Source organism: Petromyzon marinus, chromosome 57, assembly GCF_048934315.1.
Source record: "Petromyzon marinus isolate PM22_M1 ecotype Great Lakes invasive population chromosome 57, UKy_Petmar_22M1.pri1.0, whole genome shotgun sequence".
NCBI classification, from domain to species: domain Eukaryota; kingdom Metazoa; phylum Chordata; class Hyperoartia; order Petromyzontiformes; family Petromyzontidae; genus Petromyzon; species Petromyzon marinus.
In genome coordinates, this window is record NC_133723.1 from 10,638,665 (window position 1) to 10,655,920 (window position 17,256).

The 17,256-nt window shown below is 53.9% G+C and overlaps 1 protein-coding gene across 3 annotated transcripts in view; it reads left to right on the forward strand.

The window, feature by feature from the left end:
* Positions 1-939: 939 nt before the first annotated feature.
* The window catches only part of LOC116955038 (uncharacterized), a 51,603-nt gene continuing 35,286 nt past the window's right edge, over positions 940-17,256 (forward strand). The window contains exons 1-2 of one of the 3 annotated variants that reach the window (XM_032975979.2): positions 940-1,232; positions 2,116-2,241. In XM_032975979.2, coding sequence (XP_032831870.1) covers positions 1,119-1,232; positions 2,116-2,241 — 240 coding nt within the window. In that variant the 5' untranslated portion in view covers positions 940-1,118. The remainder of the gene's footprint in view (positions 1,233-2,115; positions 2,242-17,256) is intronic. The other 2 variants (XM_032975978.2, XM_032975977.2) reach the window with 2 other exon arrangements.

The following is a 17,256-nucleotide window of genomic DNA, read 5'->3' on the forward strand; positions in this document are numbered from 1 at the left end:
GCTGTGTGTGATGGGTGGCTGTGTGTGATGGGTGGCTGTGTGTGATGGGTGGCTGTGTGTGATGAGTGGCTGTGTGTGATGGGTGGCTGTGTGTGATGGGTGGATGGCTGCGTGCGTAGATGGATGAGTGGCTGTATGTGTGGATGGGTCAGTGGCTCTGTGTGTGGATGGATGAGTGGCTGTATGGGTGGCTGTATATATGGCTGTGTGTGTGTGTGGCTGTGTGGATGGGTCAGTGGCTCTGTGTGTGGATGGATGAGTGGCTGTGTGTGTGGATGAATGAGTGGCTGTGTGTGTGGCTACATAGATGACTGTGTGTGTGTGGCTGTGTGGATGATTGTGTGCGTAGATGGATGAGTGGCTGTGTGTGTGGATGAATGAGTGGCTGTGTGTGGATGGTTCAATGTGTGTATGATGAGTGTCTGTGTGTGTGTGACGAGTGTCTGTGTGTGTGTGATGAGTGGCTGTGTGTGTAGCTGTGTGGGTGGCTGTGTGGGTGGCTGTGTGGGTGGCTGTGTGTGTGGCTGTGTGGCTGTGTGTGTGTGTGTGGCTGTGTGGCTGTGTGTGGCTGTGTGGATGGCTGTGTGTGTGGCTGTATGTATCGATGTGTGCGAGTGGCTGCGGACACAGCATGAGCTGAGTGCCGTTGGCGATCCTCTCAAGGAGCCTGGGGCCACCGACAATCTCAGCAAAGCGCTCGCCACGTGGCCTCCTCCAACACTTGCTCCGAAACGTCACAACCAGCAGCAGCAGGTACTAAAATAGCTCTTTCGGAGGTCACTTACACCCCCCGTCTCCCACCCCCCAGTGTCTCGTCCCCCTTCCCATCCCATCGGACCGAAAAAGGGATCCCCATTTGCCAATAGACCACTATTCAGCAAACGGGTATAAGCTTACAGCCCTGGTCACGGGGGGGGGGGGGGGGGGGGGGTTGCAGAGCCATCGGGGTGTGTGTGTGTGACTCACAAGGGGTCGTCCACTCTCCGTCTCTCTCACTCACTCACTCGCCCCGTCGCTCGCTGTTGTCACCAACGCCGCAGCCGCCGCCGTCCGCGTGTGCCCGTGCTGAAGCTGTTTCCACGAGTTCGTAGGGGCGAGTGAACGGAGAGAGCGCCGCGATGGAAGCCATCAAGAAGAAGATGCAGATGCTGAAGGCGGATAAGGAGAACGCCATCGACCGGGCCGAGCAGGCCGAGACGGACAAGAAGGCGGCGGAGGAGAAGGCTCACAGCGTGCGTGGCTCGGCGTGTTGAGCGCATCACACCTGTGTGTATGTTGAGTACATCACCTGTGTGTGTGTATGTTGAGTACATCACCTGTGTGTGTTGAGTACATCACCTGTGTGTGTGTGTATGTTGAGTACATCACCTGTGTGTGTATGTTGAGTACATCACCTGTGTGTGTGTATGTTGAGTACATCACCTGTGTGTGTGTGTTGAGTACATCACGTGTGTGTGTGTGTTGAGTACATCACCTGTGTGTGTGTATGTTGGGTACATCACCTGTGTGTGTGTGTGTTGAGTACATCACCTGTGTGTGTATGTTGAGTACATCACCTGTGTATGTGTATGTTGAGTACATCACCTGTGTGTGTGTTGAGTACATCACCTGTGTGTGCGTATGTTGAGTACATCACCTGTGTGTGTGTGTTGAGTACATCACCTGTGTGTGTGTGTGTGTGTATGTTGAGTACATCACCTGTGTGTGTGTTGAGTACGTCACCTGTGTGTATGTGTGTTGAGTACATCACCTGTGTGTGTATGTTGAGTACATCACCTGTGTGTGTGTATGTTGAGTACATCACCTGTGTGTGTGTGTTGAGTACATCACCTGTGTGTGTGTATGTTGAGTACATCACCTGTGTGTGTGTGTGTTGAGTACATCACCTGTGTGTGTGTGTTGAGTACATCACCTGTGTGTGTGATGGGTACAAGGTGGTCCAAATATCACGTGACCCCCACCCCCTAATTAACACTTAACATTCGTTCACCCACCCATTGCGCATTCATTTCTGTTTGAGATCAAGTTTACTTTTATTAAACCAAACCATGTACGTGGCATCATCCTCGCCACGAACAACCTCGCTCACACCTCGTCGCCGTGTCCCTGCCGCAGGTGGAGGACGAGCTGCAGGCGCAGCAGAAGAAGCTCAAGGGCACGGAGGATGAACTGGACAAGTACTCCACGGCGCTCAAGGATGCGCAGGAGAAGCTGGAGCAGGCGGAGAAGAAGGCGGCCGACGTGAGTCGCGCGGCCGCTTGTCACTCGCTCGCACGCGCGCGCGCACAAAGACAAAGGTGCCCCCCCCCACCCCCGGTGTAGTCTCGATAGGCTGTTGGGGCAAGTGCTGTTGGCAGAGTTACCCGATGAAAGGTTCGGGCCGCCCGCCGCTCGACCACCTTTGTCTCCTCAGTGGCGATGTTTCCGCACCGAACAGGTTCAGATAATCGGCACCGGTGTTGTTGGTGGCCGTGGGCGGGAATCGAACTCGGGGCTACGGGACACGACCAGGTGCTATGGGTTGACTGCTGTGCCAGGCTAGGTGCAGGAGTTCACGGGACAGACCCAGGTGCTATGGGTTTACTGCTGTGCCAGGCTAGGTGCAGGTCACGGGACAGACCCAGGTGCTACGGGTTTACTGCTGTGCCAGGCTAGGTGCAGGAGGTCACGGGACAGACCCAGGTGCTATGGGTTTACTGCTGTGCCAGGCTAGGTGCAGGAGGAGGTCACGGGACAGACCCAGGTGCCACGGGTTGACTGCTGTGCCAGGCTAGGTGCAGGAGGAGGTCACGGGACAGACCCAGGTGCTACGGGTTGACTGCTGTGCCAGGCTAGGTGCAGGAGGAGGTCACGGGACAGACCCAGGTGCTACGGGTTGACTGCTGTGCCAGGCTAGGTGCAGGAGGAGGTCACAGGACAGACCCAGGTGCTATGGGTTGACTGCTGTGCCAGGCTAGGTGCAGGAGGTAACGGGACAGACCCAGGTGCTATGGGTTGACTGCTGTGCCAGGCTAGGTGCAGGAGGAGGTCACGGGACAGACCCAGGTGCTATGGATTGACTGATGTGCCAGGCTAGATGCAGGAGGAGCTCACAGGACAGACCCAGGTGCTATGGGTTGACTGCTGTGCCAGGCTAGGTGCAGGAGGAGGCCACGGGACAGACCCAGGTGCTACGGGTTGACTGCTGTGCCAGGCTAGGTGCAGGAGGAGGTCACGGGACAGACCCAGGTGCTATGGGTTTACTACTGTGCCAGGCTAGGTGCAAGAGGAGGTCACGGGACAGACCCAGGTGCCATGGGTTGACTGCTGTGCCAGGCTAGGTGCAGGAGGAGGTCACAGGACAGACCCAGGTGCTATGGGTTGACTGCTGTGCCAGGCTAGGTGAAGGAGGTAACGGGACAGACCCAGGTGCTATGGGTTGACTGCTGTGCCAGGCTAGGTGCAGGAGGAGGTCACGGGACAGACCCAGGTGCTATGGGTTGACTGATGTGCCAGGCTAGGTGCAAGAGGAGGTCACGGGACAGACCCAGGTGATATGGGTTGACTGCTGTGCCAGGCTAGGTGCAGGAGGTCACGGGACAGACCCAGGTGCTATGGGTTGACTGATGTGCCAGGCTAGATGCAGGAGGAGGTCACAGGACAGACCCAGGTGCTATGGGTTGACTGCTGTGCCAGGCTAGGTGCAGGAGGTCACGGGACAGACCCAGGTGCTACGGGTTGACTGATGTGCCAGGCTAGGTGCAGGAGGTCACGGGACAGACCCTGGTGCTACGGGTTGACTGCTGTGCCAGGCTAGATGCAGGAGATCACGGGACAACCCAGGTGCTACGGGTTGACTGCTGTACCAGGCTAGGTGCAGGAGGTCACGGGACAGACCCAGGTGCTATGGATTGACTGCTGTGCCAGGCTAGGTGCAGTTGGAGGTCACGGGACAGACCCAGGTGCTATGGGTTGACTGATGTGCCAGGCTAGATGCAGGAGGAGGTCACAGGACAGACCCAGGTGCTATGGGTTGACTGCTGTGCCAGGCTAGGTGCAGTTGGAGGTCACGGGACAAACCCAGGTGCTATGGGTTGACTGATGTGCCAGGCTAGGTGCAGGAGTTCACGGGACAGACCCAGGTGCTATGGGTTGACTGATGTGCCAGGCTAGGTGCAGGAGGTCACGGGACAGACCCAGGTACTACGGGTTGACTGATGTGCCAGGCTAGGTGCAGGAGGTCACGGGACAGACCCAGGTGCTACGGGTTGATTGATGTGCCAGGCTAGGTGCAGGAGGTCACGGGACAGACCCAGGTACTACGGGTTGACTGATGTGCCAGGCTAGGTGCAGGAGGTCACGGGACAGACCCAGGTGCTACGGGTTGATTGATGTGCCAGGCTAGGTGCAGGAGGAGGTTACGGGAGAGACCCAGATCCTATGGGTTGACTGCTGTGCCAGGCTAGGTGCAGGAGTTCACGGGACAGACCCAGGTACTATGGGTTGACTGCTGTGCCAGGCTAGGGGCAGGAGGTCACGGGACAGACCCAGGTGCTATGGGTTGACTGATGTGCCAGGCTAGGTGCAGGAGGTCAAGGGACAGACCCAGCCGCTATGGGGTTGACTGACTGACATGACTGGCAGATGCACCACCTGTGCTCCCTACTACACCAACTTGTAGAGTTGTATCCGCCCGGCAGTCCGCTCGTTGTTGTGAGCGTCTGCTCCTCAGCCCTCCGCTGTCATTGGAGAGAGACTGCCTTACAGCTGCCCAATAGCCTCAAATGCACGTAGCCTGGCACTGCCGATGAGTATCCCTTGGCGAGCCTCCTCCTCCACAAGCCAATCTCGTGCAGGAGGCTCGCAGGCCACCGCTACACCACACACAGAAATGAGTGCAGCATTGAGTGTTCTCAGCTTTATCCAGACCACCAACTCCGTAGAACTGCAAGCAACACGAATCGATTACATGGGGTCAAACCACATTCAAAGTGAGCGGGAGCTGACTCGACTTGGGCTGGCAGGGCCAGTCGATTCATCCCATAGTTGATCAATTAATGAATGCATTAATTAATGAATTGCTTAATAACTTTCTGAATTCATTATCAATATTTATTATGCTTTGATATTGTCCTTGGGCTAGTCACGTGTTGGCGTTGCTCTATGATCTAACACCGGTGGTGAGACATGGACATGAAGGAGGCTGTGGTTCTGGTGCAGACCAGTCAGTTTCGAGGACAATGCACACATTATTATTATTCTTTATAATAAAGGTTTTTGGGTTTAATCGCGTTATTTATAAACGTGTCGTAACCCTCCACCACCCGACACGGCCAAACAGTAAAACATGTGTCACGTTAACAAAAGACAAATAGTTCACTACTTTAGCCCACTGGTGTGTTGAAGAGTGAATCAACATCATTTACACTTTTGAGTACGACGTTTCGCTGGTAATTCGATCCAGCATCAGCATCATCGGGCAAATTTCCCGATGATGATTCGGTCCCTGAACCTCCCCCATGTCGACTCAGCGTCATACGAGTTACCTGGTGCGGGGTGTAGTAAACATCGCCACTGGGGAGACAAAGACGGCCGGGGTGGTGCTGGCCACCCCCAACCCCCCTCGTGTGCCACAGTGCCGACCCTTCATCAGTGCTGCTCGCTGACAGCACTTGCCTCAACAGCCCGTTCAAGGCTATACGGGGATCTTTGTCTTTGTCTTGAGATCCTAGTCGAGGCATTGTCCAATTTTGACCGTGACACAGACACGGAATGGCCAATTGCCACGGGTACGAAGGGACCTCAATAAGTTCCTGTGGATAGGTGCTGTGGTTAAATACGTCTTGATCTGCAATGAGAACTTCAATATTAGTCTATCATCATCAGCAGCAGCATTGTCATCGTCATCATCAGCGACAGTAGCAGAGGCAACAGCAGCAACGACATCAGCTGCAGTAGCATCGGCATCATTATCAACATCGTCAATCTGATCTTCGTCATCGACATCATCTTCGAAACATTGCACTTTTTCGGAAGTCATCAACGGCGGTGGTTCCGCGGATGGACTGCGCACCCGCCATGGCAATGTGGAATTTCCACACGCCGTGCCTGAGCCTGCGGGTGGCGCACACGCCTGTGATCTAGTAGTGCTGTGGAGGCAGCAGCGAGGGGTTGGTGGATCACGGCACGCACCGCTGATGTTGCGACCCTCCCGTCTCGCCGAAGAGGAGCCGTACCCCCTGGGCTTGCCAGGAGAGGGCGACACAGAGCAGGGGTCGGCAGCCCAAGTCACAGGGAGAGGAGACATTGCAAGAGCTGCAATGTACGCGAATACCAGACGGTGGCGAGATGCTAACTGCCTCGCCTGGTTTTCAGGAGTTCGTGGGCTCGATCCCAACCCTGATGCCCATATTATTGGAGTTTGCGGTGTCTCTCTCTTCCCGTGGTCGCGTGGATTTATTTTCGGGTCCTCCGGTTATTTTTCCTCCACATTTAGAACGGACGTCACGCGTTTAGAGTCTTTGGCTGCTTAAACATTTGCACGTGATGATGATGATTAAGATTACAAGCCACTTCGTTGCACGATCATTTGAAATCGCCAGGTCGCTTCTGAAAAATATCTACATAGCAGCTTAGTGGGGCCTTACCTGGGAAAATAAACTACGTTTAGTTGAGTCAATAACGGCGTCACGGAGCAGTCCTTGAAGAGCCACCGCATGCAGCAAGTTGCCGACCGCTGGGATAGAGCGTTGCCCCCTCGCACGCGTGGGTTTTCTCCGTGTGCTCCGGTTTCCACCCCCTACGTGTATAAACACTCATCATTAATTGGGCCGATACCACCTTGAGAATATATTATTTTATTGTTTCCCTTCTACGTGACTTTATCGAAAGAACCAAGAATAAAATATATAAAGGGTTGCAGAGCTTGGACAATCGTCGGTTAAGTGCCGGCTCCTCACCACCACCACCACGTGACTGCTGCTGCCTTCCCGGTCCTCGTCTGTGGTTCTCTCTCTGAGTCGCCCTCTCTCTCGGAGTCGTCCTCTCTCTCGGAGTCGTCCTCTCTCTCGGAGTCGTCCTCTCTCTCCGAGAGTCGCCCCCTCTCTCTCTGAGTCGTCCTCTCTCTCAATAAAAGTCGCCCCCTCTCTCTCTGAGTCGTCCTCTGCCTCTCTGAGAGTCGCTCTCCTTCTCTCTCTCTGAGTCGTCCTCTGTCTCTCTGAAAGTCGCCCCCTCTCTCTCTGAGTCGTCCTCTGTTTCTCCGAGAGTCGCCCCCTCTCTCTCTCTGAGTCGTCCTCTCTCTATATAAAAGTCGCCCCCTGTCTCTCTCTCTGAGTCGTCCTCTGTCTCTCTGAGAGTCGCTCTCCTTCTTTCTCTCTGAGTCGTTCTCTGTCTCTCTGAGAGTCGCCCCCTCTCTCTCTCTCTGAGTCATCCTCTGTCTCTCTGAGAGTCACTCCCTCTCTCTCTCTGAGTCGTCCTCTGTCTCTCTGAGAGTCGCCCCCTCTCTCTCTGAGTCGTCCTCTGTGTCTCTGAGAGTCGCCCCCTCTCTCTCTCTGAGTCGTCCTCTGTCTTTCTGAGAGTCACTCCCTCTCTCTTTCTGTGAGTCGTCCTCTCTCTCCGAAAGTCGCCCCCTCTCTCTCTCTCTGAGTCGTCCTCTGTCTCTCTGAGAGTCGCCCCCTTTCTCTCTGAGTCGTCCTCTGTCTCTCTGAGAGTCATTCTCCTTTCTCTCTGAGTCGTCCTCTGTCTCTCTGAGAGTCGCCCCCTCTCTCTCTGAGTCGTCCTCTGTCTCTCTGAGAGTCGCCCCCTCTCTCTCTCTGAGTCGTCCTCTGTCTCTCTGAGAGTCGCCCCCTCTCTCTCTGAGTCGTCCTCTGTCTCTCTGAGAGTCACTCCCTCTCTCTGAGTCGTCCTCTGTCTCTCTGAGAGTCACTCCCTCTCTCTGAGTCGTCCAATGTCTCTCTGAGAGTCACTCCCTCTCTCTCTCTGAGTCGTCCTCTGTCTCTCTGAGAGTCACTCCCTCTCTCTCTCTCTGAGTCGTCCTCTCTCTCCGAGAGCGATGGGCGGACACCGAGCGGTGGCGTTGGCGCAGCGTTGCGAGTCGACACGACGGCGATCGTGATGATTGTCACCACCATCATCATCATCATGAGTAGTTTCATTACCACTGAGAACTGGGCTCCCACCACGCCACGTGCGTGCAGGCTGGCGAGGCTCCTCAATCCGCGGAGTGGCTCAAGAGGTGGGAACAAAGAGCCGCAGGAGGACGCCACTCGCCCACACTTCCCACTCGGGTCCTCTGGGGGAGAGAGACGAGGTGGGGGGGAGGGAGTTATCTTAAATGTAATTATTATCGCGCCGTATGCAAGGCGCTTTACACATCATTAACAACTGTACATGTGAATGTAATGGTGGAGATGAGGTGCATTAAATAGACGAGAGGAAGCGATGTGGGCGAATCTGTGATGACGGTGATGATGATCGTGAATTCGGCGAAAGTGAAATTGATGAGAGTAAATGAAGACCAATGGATTTAATTAATGGGGTTACTGAGTGAAAGCCATGCAATGAGAATATGAAGAAGGAAAAGTCACGGTGTGGATATGAAGGGGAGATTAAGGGGGGGGGGTCGTGGGGTGAACTGGGGAACAATAAGTTAGTTTTTGGGGGGGGGCGGGAGGGAGGAGGGGGTGCCCACACTCGCGTTGTTTGCTCTGGAGATCGGGAGGAGATCGATCGATGGTGGCATGTTCGGTCGATGTTCGTCGATGTTCGGTCGCCGCGTTGAGGGCAGCCGTCGCGAGCTCTCTCTCTCTGACACAAGCCGCTGGATGGAGCCGCCGAGGAATCCCCCCACCTCACGCCCTCCCAGGTGAGGGAGCTCTCGCATCTGGCTCCAATTCCACAGCGGCTCACACGGCGGAGCCCAAACAGACTGAGTGAGAGAGTATGGCTTTCGGCAAATGCAACTCTCTCGTGAAGGCATGGTGGCTGCGGAGCCTTCTACACAAGCGACCAGTGTCTGCTTGTCAGGAGGAGCAACCCACATGGATCATCTCCTGAGATGCCCGGCAGCGGTCACAATCCGCTCCTCGAGATTTGGCAAATGCCAACACCAGAAGCCGTGGCCCGTGCAATATTTTTATTTCCCCGGTTAAGGCCCCACTGAGCTGCTACGTTGCTCTTTTGCAGAGGAGGCAACCTGGCGATCACAAACGGCATCTCAACGAAGTTGGCTTCTCAGTCTCATCACGTGGAAATGTACAGCAGCCAAATACTCTGAACGCGTGATGATGTTGATTCTAAATGTGGTGAGGAAAAAAACGGAGGACCGGGGGGAAAATGCACGCAACCGCGGGGAGAGAGAGAGACACCCAAACTTCAAATATACAGCAGCAGCAGGCGTCAGGGATCGGGATCGAACCCACGACCTCCTGTATACCAGGCGAGGTAGTTAACATTTCCTAGCCACCCTGATGATGATGAGAGAGAGAGACACGCAACCTCCAAATATACAGCAGCAGGCGTCAGGGTCGGGATCAAACCCACGACCTCCTGTACACCAGGCGAGGTAGTTAACATCTCCTAGCCACCGTGGCACCCATTGCGTTCTGCCATAAGCCGACTTCTGAACAGTTTTAGCGATATCTCCAACCTTCTGACGTTCCATCATCCACGTGCAGACTGTCCCTGTACTGTCCGGTGTGACTCATCCACCAGCAGACACACAAAAATGTCACCCAGACAACCACAAACACGCTATCATCGTCTTCTTCGTCATCAACAACCACTCGAACAATCGCCGCACACTCCGAATGACTCACCACGCGGCGAATGGAGATTACCTGACGCACACATTTTAAGTTGAAACAAAAACTTTATCCCGTCGTTGTGTGCGACCGTGGTCATCCAGAACAGAGACCGGAGTACAGCGTAGAACGACGCAATGGAACAACCCATCCACAAACACTAAGGAGACATCGTCAGAGCGATGCACTCACTTCGCTTGCTACACGACGCGGTTTGACCACCTGAATGTGACATTGCAGCTGTTGCACTGCAACTTACAGCAGCGTTCTTCACGATGTTGTATCGACACTTTCGCCGATAAGACATCGTCAGTCAGTGCGAGGGCCGACACACATTTGAAACCATTGGGTGTGCCGTGCCGGCCTTCATAGGTGCCTGGTGTACAGGAGGCCATGGGCTCGATCCCTACCCTGACGCCTGCTGCTGCTGTATATTTGGAGTTTGCGTGTCTCTCTCTTATCATCATCACGGTGGCTAGGAGATGTTAACTACCTCGCCTGGTGTACAGGCGGCCGTGGGCTCGATCCCGACCCTGACGCCTGCTGCTGTATATTTGGAGTTTGCGTGTCTCTCCTTGGCGAGATGTTAACTACCTCGCCTGGTGTACAGGAGGCCATGGGCTCGATCCCTACCCTGACGCCTACTGCTGTATATTTGGAGTTTGCGTGTCTCTCTCTCTCATCATCATCACGGTGGCTAGATGTTAACTACCTCGCCTGGTGTACAGGCGGCCGTGGGCTCGATCCCGACCCTGACGCCTGCTGCTGTATATTTGGAGTTTACGTGACTCTCCTTGGCGAGATGTTAACTACCTCGCCTGGTGTACAGGCGGCCGTGGGCTCGATCCCGACCCTGACGCCTGCTGCTGTATATTTGGAGTTTGCGTGTCTCTCTCGCCGTGGTCGCGTGGACATTTTCTCCGGGCCTTTTCGGGTTTTCCCTCCACATTTAGAGACACGTATTTAGAGTATTTGGCTGTTATAAATCCCACGTGATGATGACATCAGCCACTCCGCTGAGCTGTAATTTGTGATAGCCAGGTCGCTTCTGTGGGCCTTCACCTGGTAAAATAAAGAACTTAGTTGCGAAAATAACAAAAAACTACGACGTTTCGATCACAACACAAGCGATCGCGTGTGTTGTGATCTAAACGTAGTTTTTTTATTTTCTTTGAACCATCTACGTTACTTTACCGAAAGACCCAAAGAACCAAAGAATATTAATTCCTGCAGTCACGAAAGCTTTAAGTCAAGATTTAACATAGTTTAGTTTGTATGTGCTAGCTACTCGCGAACACCACTTTGCCCCAGCAGTCTGTCAAGGAGAAATGGAGGAGGTTGTTGTCTTGGGGGGGGGTTAGCTGTGTGTCACTCTAAAGGTCAAAGTGCAAGTCGGGGAGCATTGCGGCAATCCGCGCGAGGTCGCGGCGTCGAGATTCGGCCTAAATGAACGTCCCCGCAGCGACGTCGCCACCACTCGCAGATGAACATCGGGAGCGTGATTGAAGTGTGGTCGCGGTTAATAGTCGTGGGGTAATTGTTCCAGTAAATCACGCGGCGATGGGGCGAGGAGGTGGTGCTGGATGGGATGGGTGGGAGACGAGGTGGGGGGTGTTGTTAGGAGTGGGTCGGGGGGTGGGGGCCGAATTTGCAACGTGACGGCGCCTGATTGAGAGCGGCCGTCTCGGCGAGGCACGGGGCGCGATGGATATTTCGCGAATGCATTAAATTAACTTGTTTGTGTGTCCGTGTTGTGTGTGCGTGTTTGCGAGTGAAAGTGGCGAGGTGGGGGTGGGAGAGAGAGAGAGCGAGATCTGGACGGGCGACTTTGAATTATACCGCGGCTGATTTTCGCTTTGTGTGCAAGAGCAACCGCGGACGTTCCGCCGCTGTTGTTAGATAGATACACGCCAGGCAGATACACGCCAAACAGATACACGCCAGGCAGATACACGCCAGACAGATACACGCCAGGCAGATACACGCCAGGCAGATACACGCCGGACAGATACACGCCAGGCAGATACACGCCAGACAGATACACTCCAGACAGATACACGCCAGACAGATACACTCCAGACAGATACACGCCAGACAGATACACGCCAGACAGATACACGCCAGGCAGATACACGCCAGGCAGATACACGCCAGGCAGATACACGCCGGACAGATACACTCCAGACAGATACACGCCAGGCAGATACACGCCAGGCAGATACACGCCAGGCAGATACACGCCAGACAAATACACTCCAGACAGATACACTCCAGACAGATACACGCCAGGCAGATACACGCCAGGCAGATACACGCCAGACAGATACACGCCAGGCAGATACACGCCAGGCAGATACACGCCGGACAGATACACTCCAGACAGATACACGCCAGGCAGATACACGCCAGGCAGATACACGCCAGGCAGATACACGCCAGACAAATACACTCCAGACAGATACACTCCAGACAGATACACGCCAGGCAGATACACGCCAGGCAGATACACGCCGGACAGATACACGCCAGGCAGATACACGCCGGACAGATACACGCCAGGCAGATACACGCCAAACAGATACACTCCAGGCAGATACACGCCAGGCAGATACACGCCAGACAAATACACTCCAGACAGATACACGCCAGACAGATACACGCCAGGCAGATACACGCCAAACAGATACACGCCAGGCAGATACACGCCAGGCAGATACCTGCCAGGCAGATACACGCCAGACAGATACACGCCAAACAGATACACGCCAGACAGATACACTCCAGACAGATACACTCCAGGCAGATACACGCCAGGCAGATACACGCCAGAGAGATACACTCCAGACAGATACACTCCAGACAGATACACGCCAGACAGATACACGCCAAACAGATACACGCCAGACAGATACACGCCAGGCAGATACACTCCAGGCAGATACACGCCAGAGAGATACACTCCAGGCAGATACACGCCAAACAGATACACGCCAAACAGATACACGCCAGGCAGATACACGCCAGACAGATACACGCCAGACAGATACACGCCAGGCAGATACACGCCAAACAGATACACGCCAAACAGATACACGCCAGGCAGATACACGCCAGGCAGATACACGCCAGAGAGATACACTCCAGGCAGATACACGCCAGACAGATACACTCCAGACAGATACACGCCAGACAGATACACGCCAAACAGATACACGCCAGGCAGATACACGCCAGACAGATACACGCCAGACAGACACACGCCAGGCAGATACACGCCAGGCAGATACACGCCAGACAGATACACGCCAGACAGATACACTCCAGACAGATACACGCCAGACAGATACACGCCAGACAGATACACTCCAGACAGATACACGCCAGACAGATACACGCCAGACAGATACACGCCAGGCAGATACACGCCAGACAGATACACGCCAGACAGATACACGCCGGGCAGATACACGCCAGACAGATACACGCCAGACAGATACACGCCAGACAGATACACGCCAAACAGATACACGCCAGACAGATACACTCCAGGCAGATGCACGCCAAACAGATACGCGCCAGACAGATACACGCCAGACAGATACACGCCGGGCAGATACACCCCAGGCAGATACACGCCAGACAGATACACGCCGGGCAGATACACGCCGGACAGATACACGCCGGACAGATACACGCCGGACAGATTCACGCCAGACAGATACACGCCAGACAGACACACGCTGGACAGATACACGCGATACACTCCAGGCAGATACACGCCAGGCAGATACACGCCAGACAGATACACGCCAGACAGATACACGCAGGCAGATACACTCCAGACAGATACACTCCAGACAGATACACGCCAGACAGATACACGCCAGACAGATACACGCCAGACAGATAAACGCCAGACAGATGCACCTGTTTGCAAGACATCTTGCATTAGCCACACGTACCTGTGGCAAAAACATGTAAACAAACATGCTCTGATCATAGTAATAAACGCATTGTCTTTGAGACGGATTGACCCACACCAGAGAGGTTTCTGCACGGCTTCGTCTCACCACACGCGGGCTCTCTGTTTGGGGTGCCGGTTTCGACACTTTAGTCTCTCATCAGCAGAGCCAGGCTTGGCTGAACCAGTGCTGGCTAACTGCCCCATGGTGAAAAAAGGCCAGGGGCCCCTTTTTTCTGCAAGACGCGGTTTGTTTTTCGTCATTGTGCGTGCGCGTGTGTACACGTATGTGTACACGTGTGTGTACACACGTGTGTATGTGTACACGTGTGTGTGTGTACACACGTGTACACATACACACGTGTGTGTATGTGTACACGTGTGTATGTGTACACGTGTGTGTGTGTGTACCCGTGTGCGCGTGTGAACATGTGTGTGTGTACACGTATGTGTCTGTGTGCGTGTTGGGGAGCGGTAGCCACTCCGCTACAAACCTGGCGACCCAAGTTCGATTCCCGCTCACGGCCAACACCAGTGACGATTGTCTGAACCGGTTCTGGGCCTCCTCTAGGTCGCCTCAGCCTCAAATGAGTAACCTGGTGCAGTGTGTAAACATCGCCACTGGGGAGACAAAATCAACCGTGCGTGGTGCTGGCCACCCACCCCCTCGTGTGCCGTGCCGGCCTTCGTAGGTGCTACTCGCTAACATCACTTGCCCGACGGGTTGTGAAAGGCTATACGGGGGATCTTTGTCTTCGTTTTTCGTGTGTTGATACGAGCAGTGTTTAATGTGAATAAACAGAGCGAGATGGAATCCATGTGGAGGTTTCTGCTAACGAAAAATCCCATAGCAGTGCATGTCGGCGATGGCGTGCCTGCAGATACGGGGCGGGAGAAGACGAGATTGTTGTTTTATCTCTCTCGTCGTGACAATGTCAGTGGCGCCCATTCTGTGCCATCCTTGCGCGTGGTGGCGATGCGTGTAGGTGCCTACAGAAGCGGTGTTCGCTCATTTTCAGAGGGGGGACACTTTCGCCGATAAGACATCATCGGTGCGAGGGCCGCCACACATTTGAAGCCATTGGGAGTTTGACAGCAGCACGATGGTGATGATGGTGGGGGGGGGGGTCACTCCGTGTGTGTTGTGTCGGGGGTCCGCACGGCAGGGGCCGCTCGTCATGGGCCGCACTAGAGGCCACCAGGGGCCACCAGGGGCCGCACGGCAGGGGCCACCAGAGGCCACACTAGAGGCCACCAGGGGCCGCACTAGAGGCCACCAGGGGCCGCTCGTCAGGGGCTACCAGTGGCCGCACGACAGAGGCTGCACTAGAGGCCACCAGGGGCCACCAGGGGCCGCACTAGAGGCCACCAGGGGCCGCACGGCAGAGGCCGCACGGCAGGGGCCACCAGGGGCCGCACGGCAGAGGCCCCACTAGAGGCCACCAGGGGCCGCACTAGAGGCCACCAGGGGCCACCAGGGGCCGCACTAGAGGCCACCAGGGTCCGCCAGTCTGCCGCGGGCCTTGCAGAGAAGAACGCCGATCTACCGCGCGAATTAATTTACCCCGAACATTTTCTTCCTTTGCATATTATTTTTTTGTTTTCTATAAACATTACTAAGATGGAAATGACAAGTCATCTGATGCCTGATGTGGAGATCCTGCTGCTGCTGCTGCTGCTCCTGCCACGCTGAGAGGGCTTCAGCAGGTGGAGAGAGTTCGTGGCGCTCGCTGCAGTGGAACAAAACACAGCAGTCCTCCTGCTGTGGTTTGTTTCACACCTGATGACGGTTGCTTGTGTTGCGATCGAAACGTCGTGATCTATGATTTTTTCTACCTACCTGACTTTACCGAAAGAACCAACGAGTATGGATTCCTGCAGTCACGAAAGCTGCAAATCAAGTGTGATTATAACACTAACGTGTAAACAACTCAGAGTTTATTTCCGGCTGAAATGAACACTGATGAGGCCACCGGTGCTCATCTCCTGCTTACAACCACGTTGAGCCAATGGTAGAAATTCCACGTTGCCATGACGGAGGCGAGTACATCCATAGGACAAGCAATGTTTGGATTCCCACTCCCTACACACACAAAAGTGTTTGACCTCGAAGGATTACGTGCTTGTGGAGGTATTCATCCAGCAGTTGAGTGACATAACCCACGTGGGGGAGGGCGAGCATACGTTGATTAATTGCCTGCAGTGTAATTGAGCTGTGGCAGAGGCAATGAAAAGCGGCATTCTTGTCACAACACGTCATTCACAACTACCACCCCCACCCTCCCTGGTGACCATCGCTTCTGCTCACGTTGCAGAGCTCGTAAATCAAACCAGGAAATGACATCCACATATTTTGTCGTCCTAACAGTTTTACGGAACCAATTGTAATCAGTTTAGCGGTTTAAAGGGTAAAATGTCCGTTTACACAAAAACGTATTAAGCCGCACACAGGCGCTGTGGCTCACGACCACCTCCCTCGGCAAACTTCACCCGTCAACTCTCCGCGTGTATTCCTCCGCCACGGGAAAAAAAAATATAACACCCACATACATTCACCCACTTCGTCAATTTAACAATGGAAAACATTATCCACTTTCTCCCCTTTTACAAGAAACAACTCGTTGACTAATACTAGTTTCTGCGTGTGTTATAATACCTAACGTGTCTTAGAGGTCATTTTTTTAATTACCGCAGAGCGGATGTAGATTAATCGATTCCGACGTTAACGATTCTTGCGTGAGAATCGTTTCTTAAAAAATCGATCACCAGCAGCATTATTAACCAGGATATACAAAGTGCCGGCGCTAACTCATATCTACTACACCTGTTTGGCATCTCCATGTGCTATGAAGAAGGGTCATTGCCCGAAACGTCTCCTATTATACAGCACACCCATTCTTTTAAGGCCACGCACACAGGTGTGATTGACGAATGTGTTGAGTTTGTTGTGACTTAACTAAAACTTTTTTTAAAATTGTATTTGACCAGGTAAGGCCCACGAAGTCACGTAGTAGCAGCCAAATTTTCTGAACCGGTCCTGGGGCCTTCCTTGAGCTCTCATTTGTGGCCACGTCGCTGCTGAAGAGATAAGTCGGTGGGTTGTAACCTCTGGAGAGATGTTAACTCCCTCGCCTGGTGTACAGGGTCGTGGGTTTGATCCCGGCCCCTGCGGTAGAGTTAGCGTGTCTCTCTCCCCGTGGGTTTCTCCTCCACGTTTAGTCAACATCGCCACGCGTTTGGCGAGTGGCTGCTGCTAGCAAAGTAGCCGCTTGTTTGAGCTCTCATTTGTGATAGCCAGGTCGCTACTGATAACATAGCGACAGCGGCTCAGCGGGCCTTAGCTTGTGAAATAAAATAAAGTCAATTAGCAGTTAAAGTAGAAATAGTTTATTTTAGTACATTTACCTATTTTAGTAATTTTCTTACTTCTCCATTCATTGCATTCCTGTAGTTTTTGTTGTATTATTACGGTATTTGTTGTAACTTTCCTACCCCCGTGCCCCCCGTGCCCCCCCG